The sequence below is a fragment of the Ctenocephalides felis genome, unplaced genomic scaffold, assembly GCF_003426905.1.
Source record: "Ctenocephalides felis isolate EL2017-DRISC unplaced genomic scaffold, ASM342690v1 CF-g0.4_SCAFFOLD_03571, whole genome shotgun sequence".
In the NCBI taxonomy this organism is placed as follows: domain Eukaryota; kingdom Metazoa; phylum Arthropoda; class Insecta; order Siphonaptera; family Pulicidae; genus Ctenocephalides; species Ctenocephalides felis.
Genome location: NW_020539725.1, coordinates 62,221,629 through 62,248,026, shown reverse-complemented (window position 1 = coordinate 62,248,026; position 26,398 = coordinate 62,221,629). Strand labels below are relative to the sequence as shown.

At 29.6% G+C, this 26,398-nt stretch overlaps 3 protein-coding genes across 3 annotated transcripts in view; 2 read left to right on the top strand and 1 right to left on the bottom strand.

The window, feature by feature from the left end:
• Positions 1-3,475, top strand: part of LOC113386447 (cysteine and histidine-rich domain-containing protein) — a 34,977-nt gene extending 31,502 nt beyond the window's left edge. Inside the window, exons 5-6 of the mRNA XM_026624228.1 lie at positions 960-1,154; positions 3,248-3,475. Of these exons, the coding sequence (XP_026480013.1) occupies positions 960-1,154; positions 3,248-3,475 (423 nt within the window). The remainder of the gene's footprint in view (positions 1-959; positions 1,155-3,247) is intronic.
• Positions 3,476-5,741: 2,266 nt separating this feature from the next.
• LOC113386446 (J domain-containing protein CG6693-like) lies at positions 5,742-18,160 on the bottom strand. Its single transcript, XM_026624227.1, has 6 exons — positions 18,085-18,160; positions 17,813-17,989; positions 17,480-17,737; positions 15,382-15,509; positions 14,081-14,243; positions 5,742-5,929 (listed from the first exon to the last, which is right to left on the bottom strand). The coding sequence occupies exons 2-6, from the start codon at positions 17,904-17,906 to the stop codon at positions 5,742-5,744; spliced, it is 831 nt and encodes a 276-aa protein (XP_026480012.1). The 5' UTR covers positions 17,907-17,989; positions 18,085-18,160.
• A 1,449-nt stretch (positions 18,161-19,609) lies between these two features.
• LOC113386445 (UPF0489 protein C5orf22 homolog) lies at positions 19,610-20,839 on the top strand. The gene has a single exon (XM_026624226.1). The coding sequence runs from the start codon at positions 19,751-19,753 to the stop codon at positions 20,837-20,839; it is 1,089 nt and encodes a 362-aa protein (XP_026480011.1). The 5' UTR covers positions 19,610-19,750.
• Positions 20,840-26,398: the final 5,559 nt, after the last annotated feature.

Sequence of the window (26,398 nt, the reverse complement as noted above, 5' to 3'; positions counted from 1 at the left end):
GTCCTTTTCTATCTTCGACTTTGCTACAAAATTTGATCGTATTTAGAGATTTTATGTATCAGTTTGCTTGTCAGTAGAGTTCTTTTTAATTATTACTACGTTCTATAATATTTTCTAGTCGTTAGAGTCCTTTATAATCTGTTTGCTGTCAGTAGAGTCCCTTTTATCGTCGCTGCGTTATTAATCAATTTGCTTATCAGTACAGTCGTTTTTTAGTTTTATGTCAAAATTCAGTTTGATTTGCTTTTAGAAAATACTCCGAGTTAACGTGTTCGTTCGTTTTTAATTATGTATAATAAATACACTCGGAATACTTCCAATCACTCGTAAATTAATTTATTTTTCATTGATTGCGACGATTATTTGCACATATCGGGAAGTTCATGTAACTTGCCTCAAGGCAAAATACCAATACCAACTAGTTATGATTCTTTATCCAAGGTAACAATTGTTAACCAAATGATAAACGATTTATGTACAGTAGAACTCCAATTATCCGAATTAATGGGGACCGGGACCCATTCGGATAATCAAATATTCGGAGTTTTTTTAAAAAAATTGCCATTGGAGAGAAAAAAGTAACGTTTTGATATTGCACTATTTTTTTATTGAATTAAATGAAAGAAACATGACATTTTCACATGTTTTAAATATAAATAAAATGTACTTATGTACAAGTTCAGAAATAAAAATCATTGTTTTTTAAACATCTCCGTCAAATCAAAACAAACAATGTGCCTACACTGGCTTTGCTGGTGGAATTATTTGGAAGAATAATAGCGCACTTAGACTTTTTTTGGACAATTTTTTTTTTGAAATTTGGATAATCGGCGATTCGGATAGTCGAAGTTCGGATAATTGGAGTTCTACTGTAGTTATGATTCCTTTTCCAAGGTAACAATGATAAATGATAAACGATTCGTGTTTTTTAATATTTGTGTTTAATTCCTTTCCCCCAGGTTACTGATAAGACGGCTGTCCAGTGCCGTTGGGATTGGCACCAGACTGCGACCAATGTGGTTATTGCTATTTATGCAAAAGAGTACAATCCTGCTGATAGTGTTATCCAAGTGAATCCAATTAGGTTGATCGTCAGACTGATGTTTCCCAAACAGAACAACTCGACGTTCCAACTGGATATGGAATTGTTTGGGGTAAGATGATAAATAACTAGTGGTGTATGGCGTAGTGCCTTAAGGCAAATTACTAGAACTTTCCGTTCCGAAACTTAAAATATTACATTTCTGAAAAATTTGAATAATGAAAAGTATAAAAAATATTTATGAAAGTTTTTTTTGAACTTTTTGATTTGAATAATTCATTTACCATTCGATTCGTATTGATAAGGAGAGGTGCTGATTAGTTTTTGGCCAAGGCAGGTCCACCGGTTTGGGAGATACGGGGCATAAAGTACCAAAAATGGTATTTTAGTTTTTGAGAGAATTGAGTGTCTGATTTGAATGATTCATAAAACATTTTATTTGTATTGACAAGATGAACTACTGTTTAAATTTTTCGAAAGGCAGGTCCAGCGGTTTCGGAGACCCAACATAAAAGGTAGAAAAAAATGCCATTTGGCAGAAAAATAATCATTGGAGATATGCACATCAAATTATAACACATTTTATAGATATTTTAATAATAAGAACACAGTACCGTACCAATGTTTATCCGTTATACAAAAAAGTACAAGATTTCCAAATTATAAGTATAAAGTATAAAAAAAATCAAAATTTTCAAATGCTAATTTTTTTTTCAAGAATGTTAAAAATTTCAAAAATCGAGTTTTAAAATAAAATTGATTTTTTTTTTAAATTTTGATTTTTGGTACGGCAAGTTCCAGCAATTTGCCTTAAGGCACGACGATGCCAAGCACCACTAGTTCAACTTTTTTAACTGAATCCCCGAAACCGGTGGACCTGCCTTTCCAAAAATTGAATCAAATCTTCATTACGTCAATAGAGTGAATTATTACAATTATTACAATCGGATGCTCATTTCTCTCAAAAACTGCCATTTTTGCACATTTAGATCCGAATCTCCCAAACAGCTGGACCTGCCTTTGCCAAAAACTAATCAGCACATGTCCCTATCAATAGGAATCCAATCTTTTTGAATTATTCAAAGCGGTTTTTGGAAAATTAAGATTTTCTCTTATTATATTGATGTTTTTGAAACAAATTTTATCTTTTAATAAATTGATGACATTTTTTTTTTGATAAAATTTATGTTGTTTTCTAAAAAATATACACTCTTCTTAACCTTCTTAAATTTTTTAATTAATGCATTAATTGTTCAAATTTTTTATTTTTAGTTTAGTTTTTTTTTTTAAAGAAAGTATCATAAGTGTAAAATTTTTTCAATAAGCCTTTTCTTCAAAATATGTCTAAATAAACATATTATATATTACACGTATTAAACATATTATATAACATTTTGTCAGTACTGTTTGAAATGAAAAGCCAAGTTTTTCTAAGAAATCATTTTGTTGGATATAAAGAATAAAGTTTTAATAATTTTTTTAACAACTGCATAATTCTGTATTATATTCTTTCATAATATTTTTATTTGTAATAAATTGTGCGACGATTGGTTTTCCTATATTATATACATAGTATAGTAGGCACACTCTATACTATATATAATAAACAATTAAATGATTTTTTTTCTCTGCAATGTATAGCATGTTTTTCACATTCGAATTTCTTTGCTCCCAGTGACTCAAATGCTTCCAAATTAATGAAAAAAAATCCTCTGAAAGTTTTAGCTCTTAATATTAACATTTAGATAGTCCGCAATTCAATTAAAAATTTCGTATATTCATTATTACCATATACTTTTGCGCTATCTGTGAAAGTATTCGTGAACTCAAATATTACGATATTTAAAAATATTTATAAATCACTTGACCTCTAATTAAATCCATAACAAAATATATATTCAAGTTTAATTTTGCATCAAAATATTTATTTAATTGGTGAATTTGACACTCAAGTTATCAGTAACCATTTGCCATCAAAATTACAAGTCTGCTATCACAGATGGCGCAAGAATTTACTTAATAATAAATATAGGAAACTTTTAATTGAATCGCGGACTATCTAAATATTAATTTTAAATGCTAAAACTTTCAGAGAATTTTCTTTTATTACTTTGGAAAAATTTGAGCCCTTGGGAGCAAAGAAATTCGAAGATGTCCATATTAAGGACCACCCTAATATAATACATAATTTATTTTTTCCTCCAGATAATAGACGCCGAAAAGACAACCGCCCAAATGTTGGGCACCAAAGTCGAGATAAAACTGGTCAAAGCCGAACCAGGAACCTGGACGAAAGTGCACTTCCCTCGGGAACTTGCTCCCGCCAAAGACAAACCCGAAGCAGAAACAGAAACGACCGACAAAGCCGACGACAGCGTCGACTTGAATTGCATCGAAGCGATAGGAAAAGTCTACGTCAATGAAGTTCAATAAAAAGTGTATTAAAAATTCAAATAAATTATACCTAAAAAAGAAACAGTTGTAAATTCGTTTCAATAACAAATATAAGGTTGTCAAATATCTCCCTTCCGCCTTTTTGTTTATAAGCCAAGAGCAAAAAAGCAGAAGGGAGATATTTGACAACCTAATATATTGAAGTTTTTGAAATAAAATAAACTAGTGGGGCGCATGGCATCGTGCCTTAAGGCAAATTGCTGGAACTTCCCGTACCGTAATGAAATATTCGAGAAATTTTAAACATTAATAACAAATACTGCAAGGTTAATTATTTTTGCTATCTTGTTATATCTGAGCAAATCAAATGTAAATCATAAATCAATTTATCTCCAGAACATTAACAATCGTCATTCCATTTCGAATTCAATTTCAAAAAAAAAATAGTTGCCTAATTTGCACAAAATTGAAAAAGTGCTCCGGTATAATCACAGTCTAAACGCACTTGCAAATAATTTTGTGCGACATTTTCACTTATGCTGTGCTTAGCTTGGCGGCATTTTCACATTTTTCAATAGTTTTCACAAAATTGGAAAAGCGTCCATGAACAGTCTAAACGCACTTGGCTAAACATTTGTACCAGAGTGGCGCTTAGACCGTGCTTAGCCTGGGTAATTTTTATTTTTTTTAACCCGAAATTACATTTCTATAATTGACATAACATTGGAAAAGTGCGCCAATATAGTCACAGTCTAAATGCATTTGCAATTAATTTTGTGCGACATTTTCACTTATACTATCCTTAGCTTGGATACATTTTCACATTTTTCAATAGTTTTCACAAAATTGAAAACGCGCTCCATTACATGAACAGTCTAAACGCACTTGGCTAAACATTTGTACCAGAGTGGCGCTTAGACTGTGCAATTTTTTGAATTTGTAATCCAAAATTACAAAAATATTTTTTGAAAAACAAATTTTTTTTTTCCAAAAGCAATTATTTTGTTTAAATAAGCAGAAAGTTTTTTGAATCATTTAAATCGGACGCTTAGTTCTCTCAAAAACTGCAATTTTTTTAACATTTAGCTCTGTACTCTGAAACCGCTGGGCCTACCTTTGCCAAAAACTAATAACCACTTTTCTCGTCATTACGAACTGAATCTTTTTTGGATCATAAAAATCGAATGATCCGTTCTCTCAAAAACTCGATTTCTATTTTCTGCACTCTTTGCTCCGTATCTCCGTAACGGCTGGACCTGCCTTTGCACAAAACTAATCAGCACATCTCCCTATCAATAGGGATTGAATGTTTTTTAAACCATTCACACACACAACCGTTTTTTCTGAAGTATGCCCTTTAAAAATGTTCAGAAACCTTCAAAACGTCGAGAAATGCAAAAATTTTCATTTTCGATATTCGGCCCATTACAATAACTACCCTACGGGAAGTTAAAAATTGCAAAAACAAAAATTATTATTAGTTAAAAATTTAGAAGAGTATTCTGATCTGAAGGCGTAAATTTTATACGATTTTTGAAAAGTCGTAAAAAGGGCAAATAATAATTTAACTTTATTCTCAAAAAAATGGCACGTGGCCTATGCCTATAATTTTAGACCTTCAAATAATACGAAAAAAATATTATTTATATAATATTAATCTAGAATCATGTCGCAATCATATGAATTACGGACAAATTAATTTCACAAAATAGCGACTGTCTGAAGCAGAAAAATTTTAAACAATTTTTTTATGAATTTGTTAAAAATAGTAAAAATTTGGGGATAAGTGAGAAGAAATAATACTCTGTAAAATTGCAAGTAAATTGGTGTGGTAGAAGTTGAGAAATCGTGGGTATCGTATCGAAAAAGACAGTTACGAAAAGAAAACAGAGGTGGATTATCGTGAAAATAATGTGAATTTTGAAAAACCTTCTTATACACATATTCTTGAGCAGTTAAACTTTGAAAATACACGAAAACCATAGATCGACAAGTATAAATATTAGGTTGTCAAATATCTCCCTTCCGCTTTTTTGCTTTTGGTTTATCATACAAAAAGGCGGAAGTGAGATATTTGACAACCTTATATATGGCAAACACGTCCGCTTTGAAATTACATCAATATTAATTCTTTCAGCAAATCCCAGAAGTCGCCACCAACCGTAGCACGTAAATTTACCCTTCGGTTTAATTCTAGATAAGATTTATCTCGATTATAAAAGTCTACGTCAATGAAGTTTAATTAAAATTGTATTAAAAATTCAAATAAATTATACCTTAAAACAAAGTTACCAATTTTCTTTAATTAATAAGAGTATCGGCCTGTTTTCAATTGTTTGGCCATTCTCGTACCGTATTTGTGTTGGGGAATGTTTAATTTTTTTCTTTTGTTCCTGCATTTGGCATCGAGAGTCTCGAAGATGGAACTGAAGCCCCCCGAGAGGCTCCTTTTGCCTTGTTGGATAATCAAGGCTTCGTCGTGTTCGTCGTCACCTGTAAAAAGATAAATGAAAAAATTAATAACTAATATTTATACCGTTCAGTTAAAAATAATCATTATTCTTTTTCGAATTACTATTTACACAAATATATGAGTGATGTTAAATGTAGAACTGCTTCAAATAGCATGATGATTCTCAATTCCCACAGTTAACACTTTAATTATCCCTTTAACAAATATTAAAAAATGTTCAATAAAATTGTATGCTAAAAATTATACACTGCAATTTATAGAACAAATTTATTTCCAATAGCTCAATTTATTTTAATGCCAAGGGTTATACAATATTTTTAGTCATACCTATAGATGTGGATGTATAAATAAATGATTTTTTGTTTATTCGCGACTAAAACATTGATTTTCCAAATTTATCACACAAAAAATCATCGTCTGCCTTTGTGATTTATAGCATAAGATATACATATTAGAAATTGAAGTCTTTTAAAAGGTATAACAAGTTCATAAAGAATTAATATATAGCATGCGCGATAAAGGTACAATATCTCCTTGGATTTTTCTACCTTTTTTTAATAGTGTTGCCTATAATTTTAGCTTTTAGTAATTTTAATATCTGAATTACATTTTCCTCACTAATAATTCAATATACATTATCACTTAAGTTTATATTTGAAGTGAATTAATTTGACAAATCCTGTTCACATGTGCTCTATTCAACCTACGATCAACAAAATTATTGCAGTAAATAGAGGAAAAAAGCGTGTGCCCTGCGACTTTTTTTTACTGTGCTCCAGTTTGCTTGATATTTTAAAAATATGCTGATCTTAATCTTAAGTTCAGAAGTGAAGACAATTTGCACTCCGACACCACCCCCCGCATTAATTGGATTATAATTCTTTTAATTCTGATTTTATCATAACTTGTAATATACTATTTTAAAGGTAATTAAATGACCTACAACTTTCCCTGTCATAAATTTTACAGTAACTGCTCTTATTTTGAAACGGCAAAGAATTGAAGGGCTCGAAAGACATCCTGGTTGGACAGCCGCGCACTCCTTTAAACAATCATAACTCTATCAATATTTGTGTAACAGAAAAATAATAAAAAGTAATAATTAGTCAAAAAAAGTCATTGAATTTTTATATATATACTTCTATACATATTCAAAATTTCAATTTTTTTAATATCCTATCCTATACTTTTTAATATCCTATTTGTGAATCATTTATAAGGTCTCAGCATAAGCAATATAAGAGATTCAGAAAAAAAATAATATAGTGTCTCCGGTAAAAGAACAATATCACACTTGATTTTACCACACGACATAATTGCTTCAATAATTCAGACCATAATTCTCTTAATCTTGTACCATATATTAGTTGCTTTTAGGCAATTATAATTTCTAAAGTACATTTTTCTTACTAATAATTTAATAAACATTATTGTTTTTGTTCAAATCTTAGGTGAATTAATTTGTAAAATCTAGTTCATATGGTGCACTATTCAATCTAAGATCAACTTGCTAAATATTCCATATCCAATGCAAAACAAATGAATTTTTGACACACGTAACAAAATTCTAAATCATTTTTTTAATAAGTACAAATACAAAGTTTTTTTGTAATGTTAAATAATTTAGTAGAGTAAACCAAAATACGACTGCATTAGTTAAAAAATAAAATCTGTCAAAATTAATTAAATAATTTTATCTGCCAACATACTGTATCTTATCTTATTGTAATTTCTGGCACATCTCAGCTGCTTTTTGGCAATGATAATGTAGACAATTCATTTTTCTTATTCATAATCATGAATTTATTATACATATTCTAATATTGTCTAGGCTCATAAGTAAATTGAATTTTTTTGGCAAATGACAATTTTCATTTGATTTCGATGCCAAACAATGTCTCAAATATGACACGTCGTTTTTTTTGCAATTTCCATTTATTTCTACATTTTGCATATCTAGCTCCGTATCTGCGAAACGGCTGGACCTGCCTTCGCCAAAAACTAATCAGAACATCTCCCTATCAATAGGAATCGAATGGTAAATGAATCATTCAAATCGGTTGATCCGTGCGCCCGAAAACGTGGAGGAAAAAATGCGGACACACAAAACACACACGCACATCCATTTTTCTGAGGTATGCCAAAATGTTCAGGAACCTTTGAAACGTGAAGAATTGTAAAAATTTTCAATTTCGACTTTTGGACGATACAATGGTAATGAATCATTCAAATCGGTTGATCCGTGCACCCGAAAACGTGGAGGAAAAAATGCGGACACACAAAACACACTCACATATCCATTTTTTCTGAGGTATGCCAAAATGTTCAGGAACCTTTGAAACGTGAAGGATTGTAAAAATTTTCAATTTTGATTTTTGGACGATTACAATAACTTATCCTACGTGAAGTTAATAAAAAAAATTTAATTAATATATAATATATAATAATAATAATTAAATAAAAATTTTCAAACTATAAAATTTAAATAAACACGCAATTGTTTTTTCAACACAAGCAGAAACTTTTTTGAATCATTCAAATCAGATGCTCTTCTCGGTTCTCTTAAAAACTGACATTTTTTTACATTCAGCTCTGTATATTCGAAATGTCTGGACCTGCCTTCGCTAAAAATTAATCAGCACCTCTCTGCATCAATAGGAATCGAATGGTAAATGAATCATTCAAATCGATTGATTCGTGCGCCCGAAAACGTGGACGAAATATTGTATCAATTTTTCCTGAGGTATGCCAAAATGTTCAGAAACCTTCAAAACGTGAAAATATGCAAAAAAATTCATTTTCAATTTTCGGCCCATTACTATAACTACCCTACGCTACGGAAAGTTAACTAGGTATGAGTGGCAAAACTAGACAATTTGATCATTAAATTTTCCTTAAATATTTATCTTAGAAAGGACCGTGGTGATAAATTTACTTAAAGGACTAATTTTATAAAAAATATTAGTAAAATTTGTAAACTCGTTTGATTTAAATATCATATTCGTTTTATCCGCGTTTGGTTAGAAACTGTGCTACTTATTTTTATTCTAAACCAAGAAGTGAAACTGTCAAGATATTTTTAGGTTGGTATAATTGTCTCCGTTTGTATCATACTTCTGTGCTGTGTTCATCTGTCATTGCAAATTCAATAAAACAAATAAATATAATAACAAAACAAGAAATTAATTAAAAAAGTAAATAAATCGCGTCAAAATATATCATTAGAATATTATTCCCTAAGTGTTTAATTTGTGTGTAGACTTAATAAAATGTCTGAAGACACAAATGACCCACAAATCAAAATTGAGCCTCCTGAGCATCCAGCAGAAATGAATGATCAATAAAAAAAAATAAATAAAACAAGAAACTAATTAATAATATAAAATAAGTCCTAAATCATTCTATTATTAAAGTAAATATATCATTAATATATTATTCCATAAGTGTGTAAAGTTAATAAAATGTCTGAAGACACAAATGACCCACAAATCAAAATTGAGCCTCCTGAGCATCCAGCAGAAATGAATGATGAATCGATAGAAACAAACAATATTGTTGTAAAGGAAGAGTTTGAGGAAAGTTCAGAAGGCGAAGAAGCTCTTATAAACTGCGAAGTGACAATCGAAGAAGTAGAACCACCCAAACAACCTACAAACAAACACTTCCAATGTCCATACTGTCCAAAAACCTATTCAAGACCTTACGATTTATCCGAGCACCTAAAAACACATTCAGGCCTAAAACCTTTCGTATGCTCTTTATGCAACAAAGCCTTCGACACACAACCTAGCCTCAAAAAACATTCAGCAATCCACTCTGTAAGTCGATCATGTGAATTATGTAACCAAGTATTCACGGATTCTTTAGCTTTAAAAGCTCACATGCCTGTTCACGCGAACGAACGTCCTTACAAATGCGAGTCGTGTCCTAAAGCCTTTGCACAACTGACTTATTTAAACCGGCACATGCTCACACATCGTGAAGAGCGCCCTCATAAATGCGACGAATGCGGTAAAAGTTTTAATTTCTACAATGTTCTCAAAAAACACATGATGTTACACACCGGAGACTCGGAGTTCAAGTGCGAAACGTGCCAGAGGCCATTCCCGAACCAGTATAAACTGACGGAGCACCTGCACACACACACGGGGGAAAAACAGTACGAGTGCGGACTTTGTGATAAAAAATTTACACTTCTATACACTTTAAAACATCATATGAATACTCATACAGGCGAAGAAAGTCACAAGTGTGACGTTTGTGGTAAAGTATTCTCTTACCCGAGCAGTTTAAAACATCACATGCTGAGTCACGGGCCGAAAGAGACTCATGAGTGTGGTTTGTGCGATAAGACCTTTTCTCGAGCGAGGTATTTGACACAGCATATGCTTGTGCACACAAAGGACCGTTTGCAGAAATGTGAGGTGTGCGATAACACGTTTTCAACTTTGAATAATCTAAGACAGCATATGTATACACATTCGGGGGAACGGCCTTATAAGTGTGACATGTGTGATAAGGCTTTTAGTTCACCTGTTTATTTGAAACGGCATGCGGTTATACATACTGGGAAAAAGTATAGAAATTATAAATCGAAGAAGAAAGCTAGTGTTAAAGTGGAAACGGGATAAGGAGAATATTAATGTTGTTGTCAATAGAATTTATATAATGTGAATAAAAATTTAAAATGGATTATTGTTGTTTTTGTGTTATTTTCGAATTTTTGACATGCGAATGGACAATTTGGAATGTTTGGCCAAATTATAAATGTGCCTGTTGACATTAATAATATGGTTAATTTATTACCTCGTAATATTGATGATGATCATTGCATTAACGTTCACATAAAAAAGCAAATGATTCATAGATCAAGCTATGTGCAAGGCTTGATAAATAAAACAAATATAAAAGTATGGCTTCAATTTCTTAGGCAAGACGGATATTACAGCTGTTCAAGGAATGAGATTATATCGTCAGCGAAAAAGTAAAAAAATACAAACAGTAAATGAATGTATGTTAATTTTAATTACATGAAGTTCTTCAAACACAATTGTTACAGGATGAGTTAATTTGCAAAAACAATATTTGTTTAGGCGTTGTTTAACATAATCCACTGTGTGAATGAATATTATAGAATTTATTAATCAGCAATTACTTTAAAACGATCATGTCATATTTCAAGTACGACTTTGATTACATTATTGTTTGTAAATATTATACATATTTTTAATGTAATCATAAATATATAATTTATAATTTATCATTATATAAATGTGTATAATGATTGACGACACCAATAAATGTGTGCATCACGAGTGTTACCATATTACTAATAAACATTATTCAAAATTTTAACATGATTTATTTTTTTCTACTCAACTTAAATTTGCTACAATATAATTGCAAAAAAGTTTTACTTCAATCGCGTGTGATCCTTGCGCGCACTCTTTTTTTTGTAAAATATCTTAATAAGAATAAGGGAGCAATTCCGCCTCATAAAATAACGTTGTCATGGCAACGCTATCAGGCGTATTTTACATATAAACAAGCAAGGAATAATTTTAAACAGAATTTTAAATGATGCAGTTATCATAGATTTTTTAAATAAAACTTCTTTTAGGGTATAAATCCGTGCAAATGCAACGGAAGTGCGTTATGGCAGAGTCGAGTGTCAATGATTCGTCATTCGCTCTCGATGATATCATTCCTGTACGGGTCGATTGTGATTAGTGGTCGTGAATAGAGATATGTCGTTGTATAACAAGGAAATCGACATGAATAGATAAACATTTTAAAATTACATCGTAGTACAAGTGTTGATTTAATGAAAAATCATCATTGAAAAAAATAACACAAATTAAACATTTGCGCCGTGTACTAAACGTAAGTTTATTGATTAGAAATTATTTCTATATTATTCGTTAGTAGTTTCTATAAATTTTTGAAGTCCCTTTTAATCTTCTAGGTTGCTTTTTAATTTGCTCGTCAGTAGAGTTCTTTCTCAAAATACCATTTAAATTGCCTATTAGTAGAGTCTTTTTTATCTTCAAGTTGTTTCTTAATTTGCTCGTCAGTAGAGTTCTTTTTCGTGTCTTTTAAAAAACAATTTGCTCGTCAGTAGAGTCCCTTCTTATCTTCTAAGTTGCTATTTAATTTGCACGTCAGTAGAGTTCTTTCTCAAAATGCTATTTAAATTGCCTATCAGTAGAGTCCTTTTTTATCTCCAAGTTGTTTCACAATTCCTCCTCCTCCTTTTCATGCTTCTTTCATGATTTTGAGAACCAATTTGTTTGTCAGTAGAGTCCCTTCTTATCTTCTGAATTGTTTAATTTGCCCGTCAGTAGAGTTCTTTTTTATGAGTTTAAAAATCAATTAGATCGTCAGTAGAGTCCCTTTTTTATCACCTAAGTTGTTTTAATTCTACTCGTCACTAAAGTCCTTTTAAAAGTCCTTTTAAAACACGATTTGATCGTCAGTAGAATCCTTTTTTATTCTCATAATTGCTATTTGATTTAATCGTCAGTAGAGTATGTTTTTATATTGTATTTTTTCCATCTCATGTTTGTATTTCATTTTGCTCGTCAGTAGAGTCCTTTTTTATTTTTTTATGTAATGTAAATAAAAATTTAAAATGGATTATTGTTGTTTTTGTATTATTTTCGATTTTTTGTAAAATATGTTAATAAGAATAGTTACTAAACGAGCAAGGAATAATTTTAAACAGAATTCTAGATGATGCAGTTATCATAGATTTTTTTCTACGTTTTTATCTTATTGCAAATCTGCATTTTTTAAATTATCATAATTGCAGTTGATTATAAAGACTTGTTAAGTGTAGTCTGTTTCCAAATCTCCGCCTTTCTAAATAATCTCATTTCTTCAATTAACGTAATTAAAAACTATTATAAAGACTTGTTAAGTGTTGTCTGGTTCCAAATTTGCACTCTTAATAAAAACTAGTGGTGCATGGCATCGTGCCTTAAGACAAATTGCTTGAACTTCCCGTACCGAAAACTAAATTATTAAAAAAAATTGACTTTTTTGAGAAATTTGATTTTTTCATATTTTGATTTTTTTTGTATTCTGATTTTCTTTTCGAATTCTGAACATAATAAACTAATCAGCACGTTACCTTATCAGTAGGAGTCAAACCTTTTTTGAATTATTCAAATCGGTTGATCCGTGCGCCTGAAAACGTCGACGAAAATTTGTATCCGCACACACACACACACACATATATTTCCAGGTATGCCAAAATGTTCAACAAGACTCTACTGACAAGAAAATTAGATTTTTTTATAAAATATTTATACAGAAAAAAGACACTACTGATGAACAAACTATTTTTTTAAGAAATATTTATAACAAAAAAGAATTCTACTTATGAGCAATCTGGAACTCTATAAAAAATATTTATACAAAAAATAGATATTAAATGAATATTCTTATAAAATTTCTGTGTAAACATTTTACAAAAAAGTGACTTTACTACAAAGAAAGGGACTTTACTGGCAAGCAAATTGATATTCCTTAAAAAATATTTATGCAAAAGGGACTCTACTGACCAGCAATCCGGAATTCCTTTAGCAAATATTTATGCAGAAAAGAGGCTCTACTGGTAAGCAAATTGATGTTCCTTAAAAAATATTTATGCAAAAGGGACTCTACTGTTCAGCAATCCGGAATTCCTTTAGTAAATATTTATGCAGAAAAGAGACTCTACTGGTAAGCAAATTGATGTTCCTTAAAAAATATTTATGCAAAAGGGACTCTACTGACCAGCAATCCGGAATTCCTTTAGTAAATATTTGTGCAGAAAAGTGACTCTACTGGTAAGCAAATTGATATTCCTTAAAAAATATTTACGCAAAAGGGACTCTACTGGCAAGCAAATTGAAATTCCTTTAGTAAATATTTGTGCAGTAAAGTGACTCTACTGGCATGCAAATTGATATTCCTTAAAAAATATTTACACAAAAGGGACTCTACTGACCAGCAATCCGGAATTCCTTTAGTAAATATTTGTGCAGAAAAGGGACTCTACTGACGAGCAAACTTAGAAAATATTTATACAGACGGTTTATTTGAAAACTTTCATTTTCGATTTTTTTACCCTACGGAAAGTTAGTAATAATATTAATTTAAAATGCAAATTACAAACTATTAAATACCTGTAAATCCATCATTCCTTTGTATCTCCAAAGCTCTTGAAACATTATCGGCTTCAAAAGACTTTCGTTTTGCAATCAGACGCTGGTGTCTTTTCTTTCGTTTCTTCTCAGGTTCTTCAGTAAATATCTTGTAATCAGGAAGCTCTCCACATTTTATTAACTTCTGTAATGGATAATAAATATAAATATATATATATATATATATATATAAATATATATATTTGATATAAAATTCTTCTTTAATGATGTATGCAAAGATACTCCTCCTAAACGACTATTCGAATTTTGATAAATCTTTCTGAAGTTTGTTAAGGGAATTTTTTAGGATGTAAATGATTATAAAAAAATATATATCAATATTGTAGAAATAAATGGAAAAAGTTGTAAAAACACTTATCATTATTTGGCATTGAAAATATTTTGACAAATAAGAACTGTCACCTGCCAGAAATTTCAATTTACTTATGAGCCTAGACAATATTAGAATGATAATACTAGAATATATTAGAAAATGTTATATATTCATAATTATAAATACAAAATGCAATGTCTACATCATTATTGCCAAGAAGCAGCTGAGATGTGCCAAAAATTAAAATAATATAATATACAGTTAATGTTTGGCAGATGAAATTAGATAATTCAGTTAGACATAATGCATGTCATGTTTTGCCTTACTAAATTATTTCACAATACAAAACTTATTCAAAAATTATTTCAAATACAAAAATTAATTTGTTTGGCATTGGATATGGAATATTTACTCAAGTCAATGAAGCTTTTTGGGTCTGACTTTTTTTACTGTGCTCCAATTTGCATGAAATTTTGGATTTAAGTTACCTTAATGTGAAAATAATTTAGATATCTATGTTAGCATATTTGTAATTTTTTTGGCAATTTATTACTGATAATTTGAGTGTCTACATCACCAATTAAATAAATATTTTAATGCAAAATTAATTTTGATGCTACATGGCTTTAATTAGAGGTTAAGTGATTCACAAGATTTATAATTTTCAGTAATCACAATATTAGAGTACACAAATGCTATCACAGATGACGCAAGAATATATAGTAATAATGAATATACAAAACTTTTAATTGAATTGCAGACTATCTAAATGGTAATATTAAAAACTTAAACTGTTAGAGGATTTTGTTTTATTTCTTTGGAAACATTTGAGCCCTTGGGAGCAAAGAAAATCAAAAATGTCCATATTAAGGACCACCCTATATATATATATATATATATATATATATATATATATATATATATATATATATATTATTATTATTATTACCGTTAAAATTTCCATGAATCTAGGCTCGTCTTCATATCCTATAAAAGGCACTGATGAGTATATATAGTTAATATCACCTTTTCCATCAGTGTAGGCTCTTTTGAGATCATAAAGCTCCAAATCAGATCCTACCACAATTAAAATAAATATTAGAATCAATCACTATCAAGAAAAATATACTTTCAACATATTATATAGATTATTTACTTATTTATCAATAAACTACCGGACAAATTAAAGACAATGTCAGACCTAAATAATTTCAAAATTAAATTGAAAAATTACATAAGAGATAAATGGAATAAATGAGATAAATTTCCTTATTTTAAATACTATATTACTTCTGTTTTGTTAAAATATTAATTGCAATTAAGTGTAAGTACATATGTATGTACGCAAGCATTTTGTGTATATATGTGTATATAATAGTAATAAGTAAAAATATATAAATAGATTTACAATTTATTTTTATTTGATTAGCTTACCAAATCATTTCGCATACCAAAACTTCATCAAAACCTTATAGATCATGACTTCAGTAGGAAACAAATAAATTAATTATTCCAAGTTATGTTATAGGCAATATTGCCAAACAAATTATAGATACAAAACATTATTGTAAAATAAATACTATCATAAATTTAGTGCATATATGAAATTGACATTGACTATTTAAATTAAATGCAAATGTAAAAAATCTGATATTTATATAAAAAAATGTATATTTAGATAATGATACTGCGTTGATTTAGACTAATCCATGATGCGAGTGAATTAATTTTGGAAGTATGAAATGTCAAATAATTTTGAAAATTATAACAAGTTTTTAACTATTTGTCAGAAAGAATATATTTTATTACAAATTAATATCCATATCAAGCACCAAAGTAATAAATAATACTTATTAAATGACATATTATTTATAGACAATATTTAATGCATATTTTAATTATATTTTTTGACATTTGCTAATTCAAAATAAATTAAAAATAATTGAAAACAATGTCACAAATCGGATATTTATGGAAAAATATCAAATAAATATATTTATGTTTCACTTGATTTCAAATAAAAAAAAAACTAATTGCTATGCCAAAATAGATAGAATATTCATCTACAATTATAGTCTAAATATTACAATTTTGATAAATAGTCGTCCATTATTTTACAGTACAAAAATTGAAAAAAAATTAATAAAAGCGCCAAAAATCAAAAATTTTATAGATTTGGACTCGGATTTCTCAGAACTTTATCCATGTTAGTTTCAGGGATAGTATGAATATCAATTTGCAGTCGAAAATTTATATGATAAGTGATTAAAACATTATAGATCACAATAAAAAAGCGACATATTGAATTTAAATATAAACAAAATTCTGACAGTTCAAAAAACATGAATTTTTAACCACTTCAATAAGATACAAATAAATTAATTATTCCAAGTTATGTTATAGGCAATATTGGCAATCAAATTATAGATATAAATTATATCATATTATAATAAATTTCAACTAAAAAGGAAATATTTTGGCATTTACAAATTTAGTGCATATTGGATATATGAAATTGACATTCAATATTTTTAAATTAAATGCAAAAGTAAAAAATCTGATATTTAAATAAAATATTATATATTTAGATAATGGTACTGTGTTGATTCAGACTAAAATCTAATTTATTCATTGATTAAAAAAAATATTTCACTATTTGACATAAATAATATTAAAATAAAAAAACACTATGATGTGTTGGAATTAATTATCGAAATGTAAAGAAATTTGTGAAATAAAAATATAACATTATTATTAATATATCATATGTATTATAAAAACTTCTGCAAAGCGGCAAAATATTTTTGATGGCAAAACAGCGTTTGCCGGGTCAGCTAGTTAAGTATAAGTATGTATGTATGTACGCAAGTGTTCTGTATATAATAGTAATAAGTAAAAATATATAGATGTCTTAATGTAAGCCTGTTACATAAAATTTAGATTTATTTTTGTTATAATTGCTGTGATCTCTCATACCAGAACAATTGTCTGACTGAGATACAGTATGTACGAATTATATCAAATAAATAATTAAATAAATCATTTACCTTTATAATTCTTTTCATAATTGACAATGTCCTGTATCGATATCTCCCTAAATATAATGTTCCAATACTGACACCAATTCTCGGTATCATCTTCACTTATAGTTCCATCAGTATCGTATTCAAATTTATCTCTTCGGTTGGACAACAAAGAATGTATTCGGCCTAAAACTTTAAACTTCTCAGTTGCCTCTTCTTTTTCCTCTTCGCTTACTCTGTCGGGGTGAACTTTTAGGGATAACTTGTAGTAGGCTTTCTTAACTAAAAAGTTATAAGAAATAAATATACAAAGAGATACTAGTTATTTATATATTTCAATTATTTTTTTGAGGTTACCTTCATTAGGTGTAGCATCTTTCGAAATATCCAAAATTTTATACAAATTCGTAGTCCCAAAATACTTTTTACAAGACTCAAGCAAACGACTCATCTTATTATCTTCAATATAAACTCAAATTTATACAAAAATATATAAATAAAATTCGGCAACTGTTAAAACTGTTTTGTTAATGCCTGTAAAAGTGAATAAAAATGTTATTAGCACTGGTTTTTAAGATATATGGAATAGGACATGTTTAATTTATAATTATGCATGTTTAAAAGCGTACATTTTAGTTAAAATTTATGTAAATTTAATAAAATTTTGAAGCAGTTTACAACCGTGACAGATTGTAAACAAGAAACAGACAGAAAGCGCCTAATAGTATGATAATAATAATGTGTGTAAATATTTTAGGCGCGTTTTTCAAATTTGTGTTAAAAATAATATTATTTAGTTTATTTTGATACTTACCACAAAAAATAATGGACAAACTAGTTTTAAGTAGCATTTCGCTTTAAGTTTTATTTGTGCTAGGCGCCATTTTTTATTTTTTAAATAAAATTATATAAAACATATAAAATATTGAACCATTTAGCTAGTATTTACATTACTTGCAATTTTTTGCACAATAAATAACTATAAAAAAGACTATAAACAACTATAGCAAACATATTTATATATAAAACATAAAAAAATATATTTTTGCAAACCTTATGTTCAAAAAAACCGCCAAAATTCTACTAGTGTTAAGTTATAAACAGAAATGATGAAACTTAATATAAATATTAACGTAAATCAAATTTAAATCCCATTATAATTTCCACATATTTCACCACTACTTTGAATTGTTTAAATATTTGTGTTTTTTGTAAATTTTTTGAATATTTTTTATTGTTTAAAACAACTGCCATTTGCAAAATTATATAAATCATATAAAATAATTAACCATTTAGCAAAAATTATATTATTTGCAATTTTTGCACAATAAATAACTATAAAAAAGCCTATAAATAACTTTAGCAAACATATTTATATATAAAACATAAAAAATACATTTTTCCAAACCTTATGTTCAAAAAGCCCGCCAAAATTCGTGTTTTCGTGTAATATACATAAAAAAATTACGGTGTCTTTGTATAATTTTGAATTAAAAACCACAAAATCAATCCTAGAAGAACACACAGAAGGAAATGGTAAGTGTTTTAGAACAGTTTAATAATTAATTAAGCAATACTATAAATGAATTATACCTCTATATATAAAGTATATTATGCAATAGCAACAAATTTGATAAAAATTCGTATTTATTTTATATTATTTTGATAAAATTTTATGAATATTTTTTATTGTTTAAAACAACCGCCATTTGCAAACATGGCAGATAAACAATTTTAACAATGGAGTTTGAGCTGTCACAGTTCATTTTGTTATTTATTTTTTATTTACATATAAAACAGTTGTTAACGTGTAAAAAATGCTTAAAGTGCCCATAAAGGTGTTTTCGTGTGATATAAATAAAAAAATTACGATGTTTTTGGATATTTTTGAATTAAAAACCACAAAATTAATCGTCATATACATTCTGGTAGAAGAACACACAAAAACAAGGTAAGTGTTTTAGAACAGTAATTAATTAAGCAATAATACGAATGAATTATTACTCTCTAAAGTATATTATGTAATATTATGCAATAGCAGCAAATTTTATGAAAATTCGCATATTCTTTTGGTAAAATTTTATGAATATCTTTTTGGTTCAAAATAACCGCCATTTGCAATCTTGACAGTTGAAACTTTTAAACAGCAAAAAGTTGTGCTGTCAAATTCCAGTTTGTTATTTATTCTTTATTACCATAAAAAGCAGTTTTTAAATTGTAAAAACATCTACTAAAGGTGTTTTGTTGTGTTTCGGTTCTATGTGAATCAAATTCTTGTGTATTTCAATTACTACAATGACCACCAAATTAAAAACCCACAAAGCAATCCCCATCTACATAGTGGAGGACCACGACGAAGCCCTAGCTCACATTTACAGAAACATAGGCTCAAAACATCTACCATTCACCAACAACTACATGATACACTTCGATTCCCATCCAGATCTCTCGATTCCTCGTTCCATGCCAGGACATGTAGCCCGAGACAGGTATAAAATATTTGATGCTGTCAGTATCGAAAGCTGGATTTTACCAGCAGCTTATAATGGTTATATTAATCGTATTGCTTGGGTCAAACCACCCTGGTCAGACCAGATAGCCGAGGGTAAATATAAGTTTGAAATTGGTGACAATGAATCGGGGCACGTTAGTGTTAATAGTACACTCGATTATTATGTTTCTGAAGGTGTGTATTGTCACAATTTGCAAGGTGAGGTGAGAGCGATTGAGTTGGATGTTGTGGCTTTAGGCGAGACATCAGGAGTAAGTTTAACTAAAGATGTCACTAAGTATATTTTGGATATAGATTTGGATTACTTTAGTACGTATAATCCGTTTAAACTAATGTACAATCGTGGTGGTGTGTATGAAGAGTTGCAAAAGATATTTGTATACACAAAGCCTGATGTAAAGTCTCCTCAAAGTATTCAAGATACTCTACGAGCACGTACTGATTTGCTAAATGAACTAGAGCAACTATTTCAATACTTGGATAAGCACAGGAATTTAGACAATTATTCAGATACAACCTCCAGCAACTACAATAAAGTTCGGGAGCTCCAAAACCTAGTTTTGAACCATTACAATGATGATGATATCGATTGGATGATTATGTACAATGCAGGGTGCACGTGGGATGATCCTGAACATGTTTTACCGCATCACGAAAGTACAGAGGAGGAGTTAAAAGAGCTTTATGCAAAGTTTGAGGGTTTTATAGCGAGTTTAATAGTGCCCCCGACTGTTATTACAATTGCGAGGTCTTCGCAGGATAATTATTGCCCCCCACATCAAGTAGAAGATATACAGTCGACTGTCTTGAGTATATTGGAGAAGAAATTTAATGTTTTTTTTACGTTTGATTATATGAGCTCTGAGGATTAATTTAAATGTGATATTTGTTGTTATTTTATGAAGTTGATTAATATATACAATTTGATTTGATAATTGTTTATTTTATTTAGGACGCACCGTTTGTACTACAAACTTTGCAATTTCAGTATGTTGTTAAAAAATACTAAAGTTTATCGTCAGTAGAGTCCCTAGATTACATTTGCTCGTCAGTAGAGTCTCTTTTTAAATTCTAGATTAAGTTTGCTCGTCAGTAGAATCCCTTTTTTAATTCTAGATTAAGTTTGCTCGTCAGTAGAGTCCCTTTTATATTTTTTTTTTACCAAAATTAAATTTGCTTGCCAGTAGAGTCCCTTTTTAACACTAGATTAAGTTTGCTCGTCAGTAAAGTCCCTTTTTTTAATACTAGATTAAGTTTGCTCGTCAGTAGAGTCCCTTTTTAAATTCTAGATTACATTTGCTCGTCAGTAGAGTCCCTTTTTTAAAACTAGATTTTATTTGCTCGTCAGTAGAGTCTCTTTTTAAATTCTAGATAACATTTGCTTGTCAGTAGAGTCCCTTTTTTAATACTAGATCAAGTTTGCTCGTCAGTAGAGTCCCTATTTTAATTCTAGATTACATTTGCTCGTCAGTAGAGTCTTTGGTCCGTATCTCCGAAACGGCTGGACCTGCCTTTGCCAAAAACTAATCAGCTCTTTTCCCTATCGATAGAATCGAATGCTTTTTGAACCATTCAAATCGGTTGATCCGTTCGCCCGGAAACGTGACTGGAAATTTGTATCCATACATACATACACACACACACATCCATTTTTTTGAGGTATGCTAAAATGTTTAGAAACTTTCAAAACGTTGAGAAATGTAAAAATTTTCAATTCCGATTTTCGGCCCATTACAATAACTTACCCTACGGGAAGTTAAAAATACTAAAGTTTATAATTTTTTTAGTAAAAAGTATGAAATATTTGCGACTAACTAAAAATGTATATAAAGAGTGACAAATGACAAAATGTGACAAAATTTTCACTTATTATTATTTTTTATAAAATATTATAAATTGAAACTTACCAATTGCACTCAGCAGTAAGTCCAGTAAATTTAAAGTTTTTAACTAAACACTTCTTTATTGCAAAATAAATTAAAAAATACGAAAAAATATATACTAGTTGCGACTAACATTTTGTTTTTTTATTTTGAGAAAAAATTGGCGAATACTTGATGGGTTTCATTTTAAATAAACAAACAAAAGTGCACAAATTTTAAAAATGTCAGTGAAACAAATATTTACTCTATTTATAATTTATCTCATTTTATTTTAAACAAATAGTTTCATTCTTTCAAACAATACAATAAATACATAAATCCATAAAATTATACTGTATTTCTTAAAATTATTATAAAAAATGACTAGTGTATTATTTTCTCTTATTATAACATAAATAATATAATATAAAACATATAAGCCTATTGCTCTCTTATCTTAGTACTTATTTATCTTAAGAAAAATAAAGTAGGATACATAATTTAATTTATTTTTAAAAATCATGTCGTGATTTCTATAAATAAAAAAATAATAGTAATAAATATAATTATTTGACTCTTGTAGGGCAATTCTGCCTCATAAAATAACATTGTCATGGCAAATATTTGTTTCTTGTTAGTTAATATGTGAAAATATCTACTGGCGTATTCCACATATAAATAAGCAAGGAAAAATCTTATGATAATTGCATCATCGAAGATTCTGTTTTCATTTTCACAGTTTTACTAACAAAAAACAAGCATAAGATAGCGTTGCCATGACAACGCTATTTTATGAAACAGAATTGCTCCCCTATTTTTGTCCTCTTATCTTTTTTTATTATAAGCTTTTTTGAGAATAAGTTCGACATCCTTTTCTACTTTCATATATTACTGTAAGCTATCTATATCAATTTATGATATTTACAATTTTTTTAAATATATAAACGAAGTTTAATAAAAGTGTAATTTTGACTGAATATTATGGTCAATTCTCTGATAAAATAGAAAAACTATGTTACGGGTCTATAATAGTATGAGTTTGTAGTCACGATTGTTGTAGGATCAGCGTTTTACACACAAATCCTAACCTCCAAAAGGACCAAATACCAATTTGATTTTACAAGAGCATTTTTCCAAGTATGTGTGAAGCGAAACATTTTTTTCTGGTGAAAATGTGAAAAAATACCCAGGCTAAGCACAGTCTAAGTGCCAACGTCGAACAAATGTATTCGCAAGAGCGTTTAGAATGTGACTGCGCAGGAGCACTTTTTCAGTTTTGTGAAAATTTTTGAAAAACATAAAAATTTGGACGAGATATTGCACAGTCTAAGTGACAACGTCGCATTAAAGTATTCGCAAATGCGTTTAGAATGTGACTGAACTGAAGCACTTTTTCACTTTTGTGCAAATTTTTGGAAAACATGAAAATTCGCCCAGGATAAGCACAGTCTAAGTGACAACGTCGAACAAATGTATTCGGAAGTCCGCTTAGAATGTGACTGAATTGGAGCACTTTTTCAGTTTTGTGAAAAATTTTGGAAAATATGAAGATTTGCACAGAATAAGCGCAGTCTAAGTAACAAGGGCGAACTAATGTATTTGCAAGTGAGTTTAGAATGTAAGTTTACCGGAGCACTTTTTCAGTTTTGTGAAAATTTTTGGATAACATGAAAATGCGCACAGGACAAGCACAGCCTAAGTGACATGGTCGAACAAGTGTAGTCGAAAGTACGTTTAGAATGTGACTGAACAGGAGCACTTTTTCAGTTTTGTGAAATTTTTTTGGAAAACATGAAAATTCGCACAGGATATGCATAGTCTAAGCGATATGGTCGAACAAATGTATTTGCAAGTGCGTTTAGAATGTGACTGAACTGGAGCACTTTTTCAGTTTTGTCAAAAATTGTTGAAAAACATGAAAATTCGCACAGGATAAGCACATTCTAAGTGCCAACGTCGCATAAAAGTATTTGCAAATGCGTTTAGAATGTGACTGAGCTGGAGCACCTTTTCAATTTTGTGAAAATTATTGAAAAAAGTGAAAATTCGCACCGGATAAGCACAGTCAAAGTGACAACGTCGAAAAAATGTATTCGCAAGTGCGTTTAGAATGTGAGTGAACAGGAGCACTTTTTCAGTTTTGTGAAATTTTTTGGAAAACATGAAAATTCGCACAGGATAAGCACAGTCTAAGTGACAAGGCCGAATAAATATATTCGCAAATGTGTTTAGATGTGAATTTACAGCACTTTTTCAGTTTTGTGAAAATTATTGAATAACATGAAAATTTGCACAGGATATACACAGTCTAAGTGGCAACGTAGAACAAATGTATTCGCAAGTGCGTTTAGAATGTGAATTTACTGGAGCACTTTTCCAGTTTTGTAAAAATTATAGAAAACCATGAAAACTATTGCACAGGATAAGCACAGTCTAAGTGACAACGTCGAACAAATGTATTCGCAAGTGCGTTTAGAATGTGAATTTACTGGAGCACTTTTCCAGTTTTGTAAAAATTATAGAAAACCATGAAAACTATTGCACAGGATAAGCACAGTCTAAGTGACAACGTCGAACAAATGTATTCGCAAGTGCGTTTAGAATGTGAATTTACTGGAGCACTTTTCCAGTTTTGTGAAATTTTTTGGAAAACATGAAAATGCGCTCAGGATGAGCACAGTCTGAGCGACATTGTCGATAAAATGTGTTCGCAAGTGCGTTTAGAATGTGACTGACTTGCAGCACTTTTTCAGTTTTGTGAAAATTTTTAGAAAACTTGAAAATTCGCAAAGGGTAAGCACAGTCTAAGTGACAAAGTCGCATAAAAGTATTCGCAAATGAGTTTAGAATGTGAATTTTCGGGAGCACTTTTTCAATTTTGTGAAAATTTTCGAAAAACATGAAAATTCGTACAGGATGAGCACAGTCTAAGTGACAAGGGCGACCAAATATATTCGCAAGTGCGTTTAGATGTGACTCAACCGGAGCACTTTTTCAGTTTTGTGAAAATTTTTGGATAACATGAAAATGCGCACAGGACAAGTACAGCCTAAGTGACATGGTCGAACAAATGTAGTCGAAAGTACGTTTAGAATGTGACTGAACAGGAGCACTTTTTCAGTTTTGTAAAAATTTTTGGAAAACATGAAAATTAGCACAGGATAAGCACAGTCTAAGTGACAAGAGGGAACAAATGTATTCGCAAGTGCGTTTATAATGTCTTTGAACTGGAGCACTTTTTAGGTTTTGTGAAAATGATGAAAAACATAAAAATGCGCACATGATAAGCACAGTCTAAGTGACACAGTCGAACAAATGTATTCGCACGTGCGTTTATAATGTGACTCTACCAGAGCACATTTTCAGTTTTGTGAAAATTATAGAAAAACATGAAAATTCGCACAGGATAAGCACAGTCTAAGTGACAAGGCCGAACAAATATATTCGCAAATGTGTTTAGAATGTGAATTTACAGGAGCACTTTTTCAGTTTTGTGAAAATTATTGAATGACATGAAAATGCACACAGGACAAGCACAGCCTAAGTGACATGGTCGAACAAATGTAGTCGAAAATACGTATAGAATGTGACTGAACAGGAGCACTTTTTCAGTTTTGTGAAAATTATTGAATAACATGAAAATTCGCACAGGATAAGCACAGTCTAAGCGACAAGGTCGAACAAATATATTCAGAAATGCGTTTAGAATGTGACTGAAGAGAGCACTTTTTCACTTTTGTGTTAATTATTGAAAAATATTTTTGAGGGGTTAAAAATGTATCTAAATTTACTTTAACGTATATGTTATCATAGTGACGTCAGAAAGTTATACTTATGATAAAATTGTTATTTTACATTTGTGCCATTTGGAGGTTAGGCTTTATGTGTAAAACGCCTAATCGCACAGCAAATATATAGCTTTTAAATAGTTCTTGAATACCATTTCATACAAATATAGACCCGTAATATAAAATGTATATTAATCCGAGAATTGGCCTCGCAAAATGGGATTATACTAACGAGCAAAACAAAAAATACGTATTTGAAATTTAATATTTACAACTTCCTACATTTTTATATATTTTTTATATCTAATAACGCTAGTACTAATCTTTGATATATACATACATAAATGTTTTAAGTCTTATAATTCGCGCAAAATACTTAAAAATATTCTTAAATAAATTAATTATCACAGGTGCTATTTAGTTGATGTTGAAACCTAAAGCTAAAATATTATAATCAAATATTCTTATAACCATGGACTATAGTCATTGATTTTTTGTAAAAAAAATGGAAAAAAAATTTTGGACAAAAAAATTTGGACAAAAAAATTTGGACAAAAAAATTTTTGGGAAAAAAATTTTGAAAGAAAAATTTTGGGGAAAAAAATTTTCTGGGAAAAATCATGGACTATAGTCTTTGATTTTTTGTAAAAAAATGTTGGTGAAAAAAAATTTTGGGGGAAAAACCATGGATTTTGGGGAGAAAATTTTTGGGAAAAAATTTTGGGAAACTAATTTTCGGGGAAAAACCTAAAATATTTCTTGTCATATTACAATTAAAATT